General features: G+C 38.3%; 3 protein-coding genes across 3 annotated transcripts; 2 read left to right on the top strand and 1 right to left on the bottom strand.

Annotated features, from left to right (window-relative positions):
• Positions 1-2,745: 2,745 nt before the first annotated feature.
• LOC128886846 (protein AF-9) lies at positions 2,746-7,256 on the bottom strand. The gene is made up of 3 exons (XM_054142033.1): positions 6,683-7,256; positions 6,323-6,591; positions 2,746-6,246 (listed from the first exon to the last, which is right to left on the bottom strand). The coding sequence occupies exons 1-3, from the start codon at positions 6,819-6,821 to the stop codon at positions 4,429-4,431; spliced, it is 2,226 nt and encodes a 741-aa protein (XP_053998008.1). The 5' UTR covers positions 6,822-7,256; the 3' UTR covers positions 2,746-4,428.
• A 163-nt stretch (positions 7,257-7,419) lies between these two features.
• LOC128886860 (biogenesis of lysosome-related organelles complex 1 subunit 1) lies at positions 7,420-8,549 on the top strand. Its single transcript, XM_054142052.1, has 4 exons — positions 7,420-7,859; positions 7,936-8,008; positions 8,087-8,304; positions 8,370-8,549. Exons 1-4 carry the CDS (start codon positions 7,799-7,801, stop codon positions 8,402-8,404), a joined length of 387 nt encoding a protein of 128 aa, XP_053998027.1. The 5' UTR covers positions 7,420-7,798; the 3' UTR covers positions 8,405-8,549.
• Positions 8,550-8,854: 305 nt separating this feature from the next.
• Positions 8,855-10,801, top strand: LOC128886847 (splicing factor 3B subunit 4). The gene is made up of 4 exons (XM_054142034.1): positions 8,855-9,073; positions 9,268-9,351; positions 9,432-9,706; positions 9,799-10,801. The coding sequence occupies exons 1-4, from the start codon at positions 9,040-9,042 to the stop codon at positions 10,639-10,641; spliced, it is 1,236 nt and encodes a 411-aa protein (XP_053998009.1). The 5' UTR covers positions 8,855-9,039; the 3' UTR covers positions 10,642-10,801.
• Positions 10,802-10,850: the final 49 nt, after the last annotated feature.

Here is a 10,850-nt window from a genome sequence, read left to right as displayed (position 1 = left end):
GAATCGTCTCAGCTACCCCCCATTTCCGGCTCCTCCCCGAGTTTTGGGACACCCTGTATAGATCCTGATACATCTTCCTATATTTTCACATGCCAAGTTTTTTTGTTTAATTTGAACGCAATTTGTGCCACGAACCAACGGGACGACCTAATAATTTCACCCTTTGTCCTGGACGCGAAACCTTGGATAAAAAATTCGTCGATGATGGGAGGTAGGTATTCGCTGGTCACGTGAAAACGCGAAATACGTACGGACAAATGCGATTTCCAGCGAGACTGGAATCGCACGCTACATCTACCGGTTTCTGATTCAGATACTGTCGTGATATACTTTTAGAGGCACAGTTATATAAGATGTTTATTTAGTCACCAAGGTACTTATTAAATGTACACCGAATGTATAAATGTACACCGAATGGCATATAAATTCAGCAGTACCTTCTTGTACTATATCCTCGAAAAAATCATGAATAATTATGTAATCTATACACGTTCACCGTTCACGGTTTCCTTATCTACTATTTACAACTGATATAATTCATCGGGAAATCTCGTTTCGCGCAATTGTGCATATTTATTATACAACGTTTTACCCTAAACGTCGAGTGTGCCAACCCCCCCCCCCCCCACCCCCGGGCGTTCGTATGAATAATTTTGATGAATGTGCACCTATCTATAAACACGCACGGCACACCAACATAAAATCAATTGAAACTCAAACATGCAACAAACAAACAAACAAATATACAATCCTGTCGTTTGTAAAAATGTGAATATCTACAAATACAATGGAGACAAAATAGCACACACATCCAATAAACGAACATCACACATCGTTACATATACATGTATGTATATATAGTATGTTATCACTTTGTCAGCCGTACACGTTTCGTGAACTTGAATATAGGCATTGATAATAAGTCGTATTTAAACAATACTCGCCATGTCTCTGTGGAACCACACAAGTACGAAGTTTCTTGATATTGCACATTACCTCTTGATGATTATAAAAATATTCAGTGATTGATTATAATTGCATGGAATTTTTAAATAAAAGTGAATTGAATCTAATTTCGTCGAAGTTATTAGAAACTATAAAGTAAAAATAATTATGCATTTAAGAGTAACAGTTACTGGTTTTCTTAAATACAAGTAGAGAATTTTCTAGAAATTGTATTAAAGTTTGAAAAGGACTAAAGACTAGGGACACAATTCGATCTCAAAATTGTCTCTCATCTGTGTAAAAATGCTTATTGTATATGTTTATAGTTGAAAGAGGATCTCCTCGATCGGTTGACAATGTGATATAATATATATATTAATATACGTATACCAAAAACTGTTAACAATGAAAAAAACAACGGACACAACAATGCAAATGACATGTTAGAAAATCGCTGTTATCGAATTCCCGTCGCTAGAATAGCGTGTCGCGACATATCACGAGGAATTTTTGTTCAAACGAGAAAATTCGGGAATACTTTGGCACGGTAGGCCAGACAAACTTTCTGTAAAGCCTCAATGGTACGTGTCGTCGGACGAAAACGCAGAACGATGTTCAAGCTCTCGACGCGTCTTACTTTCGCAACATCAACGAAACAAACGATTAATGTCGTCCACGATCGTCGAGAACTCGAGCACTCGTAACGGAGTCCCGACACACGTATATTTGATCGACACTCGGCGCGCGTGCGGTTTTCCTAATTTAATAAATAACGCGCTGCAAAACTATACAAGACTACCATGATATTTTTTGTTTATCTAATTGTACAATCTTCGTTACCTAGACAAAGTTATCAAAAAACATTAGACTATTTGGTGTGTATCGATTGCACGCAGCGTCATGACCGTTTCGCGGGGATTTCGCGATCGCGACGTTTAAACGGACAAAATGCATCAGTAAAAAAGTGCCGTGCACGACGGTTTTCAAAAATACATTAGCACAGGAGGGACCGGGCGTCGCTTGTTTCGTTTCGCGCGATACAACGGTACATGACGCGAGTACGTGCAACTAATTCGTGGAACGAATGGTCGTTCACCTATTTTTTTTTCTTTTTTCTTTTTTAAATAAATATTAAGTGCCCCAGAATGTTCACGAGGTTTTTGTTCTTAACGCTCTGGTTTCTTCGCTTGTCGAACAGATGTGGCGATCGCCATACGTTTGACACTGTGACACCGTTTAAATGATCTACTAAGCCCGTTTGGCAATGAATTTCTAAGGATTTAAACAGAAATTTCGTCTCTGACAATTTTTCTTTCTTTTTTTTTTTCTTTTTTTTTGTTCAAGATAGAAAACTGAAAATTCCCACGTTCACGAGGGGATAAGCGTGGATGTAATAAGATCGTTATCGCGACTAGTTCTTGTACAACAACATCGTGAACGTAATATTGATACAACCGCCGCTCGAGTGATATCAACGCTTGGTCATGCGGGAGTAAAACGGAGACGTGCCTCGAATAAAACATTTGCGGCATAATTTCCCTTCAAAGGCACGGCGTCCATAGCTAACAGCTCGAAAACGAACATAATAGTATCTGGAATATTTGCGAATATAGCTACGATCGAGAAATGATTTCCTTTCGACGTTTTTTTACGTTAATATACAATTTGACGAAACACCTTGGAAAGTATAATACAAACACGACACGCGACATCCTGTCCTTATTATAAACTTTAAGCTCTATTTATGTTTTCATCACCAGTATGGAAGATTTAATTAAAAAAGGGATATTATTATCCATCTAAAAATAACAATTTTATATTTTATATTTTAAACGAAACATAATAATAACGTACAACTTATGCTAGATCTATGATTCTAATATAACGTTGAATTATGATAAGTATAATGGTTTCGCTATTGCCTAACACCCGTATTGAACATAACACGTGGCAGTGAATTACTAGTCTAATTAATTAATAATGCATTAACAGGCGGTAAAGATTATACTATAAAGATTATATATTTAAATTGTATACTAATTCACTGATATGTACTTTCGAAACCCATCATACTAATATTAATACAGTGTTATACAAATCATACATTTGATATAAGTTGCATATTATTATTATTATTATGTTTCGTTGAATACAATCCTTGAATAAAGCATTTATATTTTTATACAGATAATAATATCCGTTGTTCGTACTACAGTCAAACAACTTTTCGTTACGGTTTTACTGATAAAATGGTGGAATGAATTTTCAACTCAAAACTTCTTTTTTTTTAAATTACGAATGCAAATTCGTATGAAAACGTTGAAAGAAAAAAAGGAATTTTTTCACTACGGCCATATTTGCTCACATTCCCAAGTATTTTCGCTAATTTTCGCGTTTATTTTCTTTACCCCTGTAAAACTTACAACTCAGCCTAATACTTAGTAAATACTTTACATAAAGATAAATAAGAAACGCCGTCATCAAATGCGTGCTACACGACGCGATAAATTATTTCAGCAAAGATTCGGAGCAAATCCCGCTTCGTTTCCAATGTAACGTGGGTATAAATACAAACGCAAAAAAAAAAAAAAACAAAGACACGTCGACATTCACTGACGAATGTAAAATCATCGAATGATCGCCCCGATCGTTCTTACGTTAATACGATCGCGTATGAAAATATCAATAAATACAAGGTGTCCTTGGTTCGTGAGAATGAACCTACGCACGTTAAACTCTACGCGAGATATCAAGAATATATCTATGTTACAAGGCAATGACGATGCAGAGAATTTCTTTTTCAAACGACCCCGATTACACCGTACGATGTAAACCTAACGATTTCAATATTTATAATATACAAAATCGAGCGAAAAAAAAAAAAACAACTCAAAATACACTCGTGTCTACGTAACGTGAATAAATGCACTGCAGATCATTTCGAGAACGTTCCCCCAGAGGAACGATAAAAAGAAACCTCTATGTTACACGATGATGCAAATGTACAATTCCCGATCTGTTCTTTATACAGATTATATGTATATCACCTATGTACAAAAAAAAAATAATGTAGAAAGTAACAAGTGCTGAAAACGTGTAAAAATGTAAGAAAATAAGCTTATCTCGCGACAAAGACGAAGCCTGGAGTTGAAAAAAAAAAAAATAAAATAAAGCAACAATAACGTCGTGTTTCGTTTTCTCGTTAATTTTTTTTTTTACGTATACCAGTCCGCGATCGGTTAAATTAAAACGAAAAATACGATGAATTTCAAGCGTTACACCCAGATTAAAGAAACGATATCTCCTCGCTTCGTCGAGGAGGTATTTTGTTTTTTTTTTTTTTTATGTGCAACATTCTTCTGGGGTCTTATATATTACTTTATATTCTCGTGGAAGAATCTCTTGTAAGCTCAAATAACTTAGTGACTTATACATAGAATAATATGTAAAATGAAGATTGCATATACTTTAAGCTACAGACGGTCACGACGCAAAGAACTGCTGAAGGCGCTGCACTGTTCTACGATCCAGAGCGCACAGGTCAAAGTCAAACGTCTTCTTCGTGATCTCGTACTGACCGGTCTCCGCGATCACCTGAACGACTCTCTGCAGCTCTTGGTTATCCTGCAAGGTCATTATCTTTTGTTGCAAGTCTTTCAATTGGGACACATAATCCTCTGAAAACACTGGCGGCTCTCCTATGTCCGACTCGACCAAAGTACTGTTCGTTGAATCAGGCGCTACTTGCTCCACCTCGGCCTCCACACTTTTCTCGACGATTTGCTCGGTGGCGGTACGGTCCTCCTTGTCTTTCGCGTTGTGAACCATTTCCTGATCCACCGCGACAGGCGACTGGCTGGACGAAACTGGCTCCAGAGGTGGCGACGTGGAATGACCTCGGTCCTTCTCTCTTTTCACCACGTGTTCATCATCGCCCTTGCTCTCGCTCCTCCGTTTCCTCTTACGTATTTCCTTTTCCTCCCCTTTGTTACCTTTTGGTTTTTCCCTCTTGTTCCTGTCCACCTTTTCCTTCTTCATGTCCGCTGGCATGTCAGGCGAGAGTGGCTTCGTCATCTCGGTGGGAGGTGTGGAAACCGTCAGGTTCTCCACCTCCTTTTTAACGATTGGTGGTAATTTCGGTTCGGAGAAGGAATCATCGTCGACGGATGGCGCCGAATCGCTGCTATCCCTTTTAGGCATTTCAGCCAGCAAAGTCGAGAGAGGGTTAGCCACTGGCATGTTAGGCACGTTGTTCTGCTTCTCCGTCGACGACTTTATCCTGTCGCGTTTCTCCTTCTTGTCCCTTTCCTTGCTGCTGTCCCGTTTGTCTTTCTTCTCCCTCTTTTTATGCTTGTGCTTCTGCCTGTCCTTCTCGTTTTTCGCATCTTTCACCTTGTCGGATTTCTCAGTCTTCTCTGGTTTCTCTACCTTCAATAATTTCTCCTCCTTTGGTTTCTCCACCTCCTTCGATAGCTTTGGCGATTTCCTTCCGTCTTTCACGGATTTATACTCTTGACTCTTCTCTTTCTCCGATTTTTCAGGTTTTTCCGGTTTGTCATTCTTCTTTTCATTCAATTTTAGAACCTCCTTAACGGCGGACCGTTCTCCTTCTTTATACTTGTCTTTCCGTTCCTTGTCCCTGTCCTCTTTGTGCTTCTTCTTATCCTTTTTCTTTTCGCTCTTAGAAGAATCCGCGACACTCTTCGGGTTGTCTTTCGTTTTATCCTTTTCTTTCCCTTTATCCTTCTCCTTCTCTGGGATTACTTTCTTCACCTCCTTCTCCTTGGATTTTGGAGATGCTGGTCTCTTCGCGGGAGGTAGACTCGAAGGACTGGCTGGTCTTTTTAATGAAACTGGCGACGGAGGTCTCTTGTTCGAAGGACTCGAATGACTTTTATTACTCGGACTAGAAGACCGTTTTGATTTCTCTTTACTCCGACTTTTTTCTTTAGACTGATCTTTAACCTTTTTGTCCTTTTTCTCGTCTACCTTTTCCTTTTTACTCTCTTTGTGAGGGCTATCTTTAAGTTTAGATGTTTTCTCCACCTTGTCCGACTTCTCTGTGGTAACTAACGGTTTTGGAACAGATGATTTTTCAGGTTGCACAGGCTTTTTGGGGTCCTGAGAAACCTTGGTGGGTTTCAGGGGAGTTCCAAATAATTCAGCGAAAGAATTTGATGTTTTCGATTCTACGGTTTTGTGCTTTCTCGTCTCGCTTCCGCTTAACTTTGGTTTACCGACCATAATTGGTGTCTTGTTTTCACTCTTCTCTGCTGAACTTTCAGAACTGGATACGATAACCTGTTAGCATAAAAATTTGTTGAATAGACTATAGAAACATAAAATAGCAATGGAAAGTAAAATGAAATATACTCACACCACCACCCTTCAATAATTTTCTTCTAAATTCATCTGAAGGGTTGTTAATTATTTCGGTGTGTCGTATCAGATTTGTAATAGCAGGGCCACTCGATTGTAGGTGAAGATCGTATAAAATTTCAATCTTTTTGGTTCCTTCATCCTTGTTTTTTAAGTAAATATGAATAGGAATCTCGAAACCTGCATAACCGGATTCTTTGATCTCGAATGGTGGCTCTTTTAGTACCCTCTTTGGTTTTGTGAAAGTTTCGTGCAGTTGAAAAACCACTGAATTTTAAAATAAGATACATTAGATGACATATAACTCACACCTAAGAATAAACAGACAGAGAGTAGTTAGATCAAAGAGTATATCTACCTTTCTCAACATAATGATGTATGTCAACGTTCTCAACACCCCGCACAAATAATTCCCAATCATGAGTATAACCCTGAGGGGTAGTACGCATACGTAACATCGATGAGTGCCCACATTCTAACGTAATGCGAATTGCCATTCTCTCATATGAAATTTTTAAAATGTTCTTTTCCAAAGAAAACAGGGGGTGTCAATTACCGCGGGTAAACACAGGAATTTATATTACATTTTTATTTATCTGAGTGGACGTGAATGAAAACACTGGCGAATTCTTAACCATCAAGTCCTTTACAAAACATTTGCGACGTTGAAAACCATCGTCTAGCAACTTATGCTAAATGTATAAATAATGACAGCACTTCTTTCCTAATTTTCGTACTCTTGAGATTCTGGTGCATCGTTTGGTTACACTTGTTTTGTATGAAAGTGTTAACCACCTCATTAGAATAGAATGTCGTGTCAAACGAGGAGTTCGATGGAGGCAATTCGCCTCGTCAGAGTCGAAGTAATTCTATAGTTTTCTTCGAGCTAAAACCGATTCGATTATCAACAGGTAAACTTTACACCAACGAGAACTAGTCGCCATACTCGTTACTCCGTATACTACATAGACTGAAAAAAGTTTGCATGCACCGCCATCTACTGGCGAGCATCGTATCTGCGTGGTGTGCCAATACAAACGCTTGTTTTTGTACAATTTTGTCCAATCCTTGGTTGAACAGATGACACATTATTTATTATTAGAACACGGAGTCCTAGCATATTTAACCGTTGTTTATTGGTTGAGATTTTAAGGACATCTTAATTGTTGAGATATTGTTGGAACACTGATGATTGGTACGACGTTTTAAGCAGTATTCACAAGAGTTTCATTCTTCGAAGTAAATAGATATCAAATTACCAGATTGACATGTATCTTTGAAATCGATAAGCAACATTTAATACAAATAATTGTTAATGGATTTGTATGTATTTTGAAATAAATGTAAATCGTACGTGAAATAAATAGACTCCCTTTGTGTGATTAATTATCAATTTGTAAATAAGAACATCTTCGACGTGTTACGAATGTAACCTACAAATAGTGTTAGGAGGTGTATTTATTTATTAACGAAGATGTTATCTACGATTGTAAAAGAGCATCAAAGTAAACAGGCAGCAAGAAAAGAGAGGCAAGGTAATTGAAAGATCCTTGTACCCAAATAAATGAATTAGAATCATAGAAAATTGTACTTAAAGTAATGTTTTGACAGAACAAAAACGAAGAGAAGCTGTTCAAGCCGCGAGTAATTTGACGCAAGCTTTAGTTGATCATTTAAATGTAGGGTAAGTATTAGGTGTTTTTCTTTTTTTTGTATGCACAGTGAAGTATAAGATTTCGTAAAATAAATATTTCCAATGTAGGGTAGCCCAAGCATATCTAAATCAAAAGAAATTAGATGCAGAGGCAAAGCAATTGCAACATAGTGCAACGAATTTTGCAAAACAGACACAATCTTGGCTGAATGTGGTAGAATCTTTTTCGAGTGCATTGAAAGAAATTGGTGATGCAGAAAATTGGGCACGTAGTATCGAAGGAGACATGAGGACTATAGCTACTGCTTTGGAATATTCTTACAAAGGTATTATGATTTGTAGTAGATTTTTTGAGTAGATACAGAAATATTTATCAATGCAATTATTTTAGCAACTCAAGAAACTCAAGGAGCCAGTGCTACATAAACATATCTGAAGGATCACAAATAAGATTTGATTGCAATTTTTTTATTTAAAAGAATCATAGTTATAAGAATTATTGAATGTTATGGAATCTATCTTATTTTGAGTTAATATTATGTACTAAAATAAATACGAATATGTTTTCTTATATTTGAAACTTATTACACCCAACAGTGTTAGCGGTCGATAATTATTGCTGCATTAAATAAATATTCATAAAAACGATAAATTTGACATATTAAGTATCGTTATAAAGCAATGAATCGTATTAATTACGTTTTTATAAAAAATAAACTCATTGAAATATATCAATGGCGCCATCTTATAGAAACCGTGAGAACTATTTTCACTACAAACTTGGGCGTTTATCCACCGATGGCGCCACTAGGACTAAAATTAATTTTAAATATTTAATTTAAACAATGTACATACATATCTTAAAATGTTATGATTATATATGCACAGTAAATTGATAACTGTTGATAACCGATTATCAAGTTTAAAGAACACCATCTAGCGTTTCATCCAGCCGACAACTTGAGGTTAACTAAAATGGCGGAGATGCATTTACAGTTGCTATGATTCCTCATGTACGGTAAAAATTGATAACCTCTAAGTCAGCAGGGTGAGTGTTAATTATGGCAGCCGGCCCGATTGCTGAACGCAATCAAGGTAAGTGTATACTGTGTAATACGCATTGTTAAGTTCTGAAATCTTTATTTATTCCTACCTGTTACTCTCTTGTAAAGTATGGAGTATTAAAATACGTTAGGTTATGTGTATATAAACATTGAATTAACACTCAGAAATATGCATCGACGCTTGATCAACTTTTGATATTGAAGTGTAATTTACAATTTTTTCAGATGCTACGATATATGTCGGTGGTTTGGATGACAAAGTCACAGAATCCCTTATGTGGGAACTGTTTGTACAATCGGGACCTGTGGGTATGTAATTTACATATCATATATATTTCAATGATTAATTTCAAATATGAGACTAAAATATACTTAATAACACTTTTCAGTCAATGTCCATATGCCTAAAGACAGAGTGACTCAAATGCATCAAGGTTATGGATTTGTTGAATTTATGGGAGAAGAAGATGCAGACTATGCCATTAAAATAATGAATATGATAAAATTGTATGGAAAACCAATAAGAGTGAATAAAGCAAGCGCTCATCAAAAGAATCTGGATGTGGGAGCTAACATTTTCATTGGAAATCTTGATCCAGAAGTGGATGAAAAACTATTGTATGACACTTTCAGTGCATTTGGGGTGATACTTCAAACACCAAAGGTAATATATTTGGACGATTAGTAATACAAATTAAAAAAGTAAAATTGATATTATATTGTATTGGATTTGTTTATAACATATTCATGTTTCAGATAATGAGGGATCCTGAAACAGGAAACTCAAAGGGTTTCGCATTCATAAACTTCGCCTCATTCGACGCATCCGACGCGAGTATTGAAGCGATGAACGGACAATACCTATGCAACAGACCCATTTCCGTATCGTACGCTTTTAAACGCGACGCTAAGGGAGAAAGGCACGGCAGTGCAGCCGAAAGATTGCTAGCCGCTCAAAATCCACTGAGTCAAGCGGACAGGCCTCATCAACTCTTTGCCGACGCTCCTCCATTGGCGCCGCCCCCGATGCCAAATTCAAACCCAGCTCATCAGCCTACTCATCATCCTCAACACCACGTGATGCACCACGGAATGGTTGTTCCACCTCCACCACCACCGTCGACACCTGGACCTCCGATGGGTCACCCTCCGCCGCCTCCTGTTCCACCTCCACCATCGAGCGGTTTCCCTCCATCCAGCATTCCTCCACCTCCGTTACCACCGATGTCGATGGCAGCCCATCCTCCTCTACCACCTGGTATGCCACCTCCGTTACCACCTATGCCCGTTCCAACGTCACAGGCGCAAGGGGCACCCAGAATGATGGCACCACCGCCCCATTGGGGTGTTGGTGGGCCACCTCAAGGTCAGTTTCCACCGCCTCCGCCGCCCTCTTCCACCGGAGCACCTCCACCGCAATTTGGACAATTTCAACCGCCACCACCGCGACCACCGCCTGGTTGGAGACATCCACCACCTCCTCCAGTGTCGCAGGGAGGCCCGCCACCACCTCCGCCTCCGCCACCACAGTTCCGACCGCCATTCCCACCGAGAGGTCCACCGCCACCGCCACCCCCTCACGATGCGAATCAATATTAAGATTACTATCCATCTTACCAATCGTCGCTTGACCAAATGTAATGTAACAATTTTTACTGTGTTCACGATGTTGAATCAGACTGGAGAATAGATTGTACAAATACGTATTTCATACAAGAATTTCGTAATAAACTTCTGAATCATGAATTATGGACTTCCTTTCATCGCTCCTTTCGTCATCAGCTGTAAAGTTGACGAAACGTCGGAGT

This window comes from Hylaeus anthracinus, unplaced genomic scaffold (genome assembly GCF_026225885.1).
Source record: "Hylaeus anthracinus isolate JK02 unplaced genomic scaffold, UHH_iyHylAnth1.0_haploid 11985, whole genome shotgun sequence".
In the NCBI taxonomy this organism is placed as follows: domain Eukaryota; kingdom Metazoa; phylum Arthropoda; class Insecta; order Hymenoptera; family Colletidae; genus Hylaeus; species Hylaeus anthracinus.
The sequence above is the reverse complement of the archived record's forward strand: the minus strand, read 5'-3'. Positions and strand labels throughout refer to the sequence as shown.

What these genes read in the sequence shown, in the direction of transcription:
- LOC128886847 (XM_054142034.1), top strand. Translation starts at nt 9,040, where the DNA reads ATGGCAGCCGGCCCGATTGCTGAACGCAATCAAG. An exon ending in GATTGCTGAACGCAATCAAG is followed by an intron (nt 9,074 to 9,267) that starts GTAAGTGTATAC and finishes CAATTTTTTCAG; the next exon opens with ATGCTACGATATATGTCGGT. An exon ending in TGTACAATCGGGACCTGTGG is followed by an intron (nt 9,352 to 9,431) that starts GTATGTAATTTA and finishes AACACTTTTCAG; the next exon opens with TCAATGTCCATATGCCTAAA.
- LOC128886860 (XM_054142052.1), top strand. Translation starts at nt 7,799, where the DNA reads ATGTTATCTACGATTGTAAAAGAGCATCAAAGTAAACAGGCAGCAAGA. An exon ending in AGCAAGAAAAGAGAGGCAAG is followed by an intron (nt 7,860 to 7,935) that starts GTAATTGAAAGA and finishes ATGTTTTGACAG; the next exon opens with AACAAAAACGAAGAGAAGCT. An exon ending in GTTGATCATTTAAATGTAGG is followed by an intron (nt 8,009 to 8,086) that starts GTAAGTATTAGG and finishes TTTCCAATGTAG; the next exon opens with GGTAGCCCAAGCATATCTAA.
- LOC128886846 (XM_054142033.1), bottom strand. Translation starts at nt 6,821, where the DNA reads ATGGCAATTCGCATTACGTTAGAATGTGGGCACTCATCGATGTTACGT. An exon ending in ACATCATTATGTTGAGAAAG is followed by an intron (nt 6,592 to 6,682) that starts GTAGATATACTC and finishes TTTAAAATTCAG; the next exon opens with TGGTTTTTCAACTGCACGAA. An exon ending in AATTATTGAAGGGTGGTGGT is followed by an intron (nt 6,247 to 6,322) that starts GTGAGTATATTT and finishes TTATGCTAACAG; the next exon opens with GTTATCGTATCCAGTTCTGA.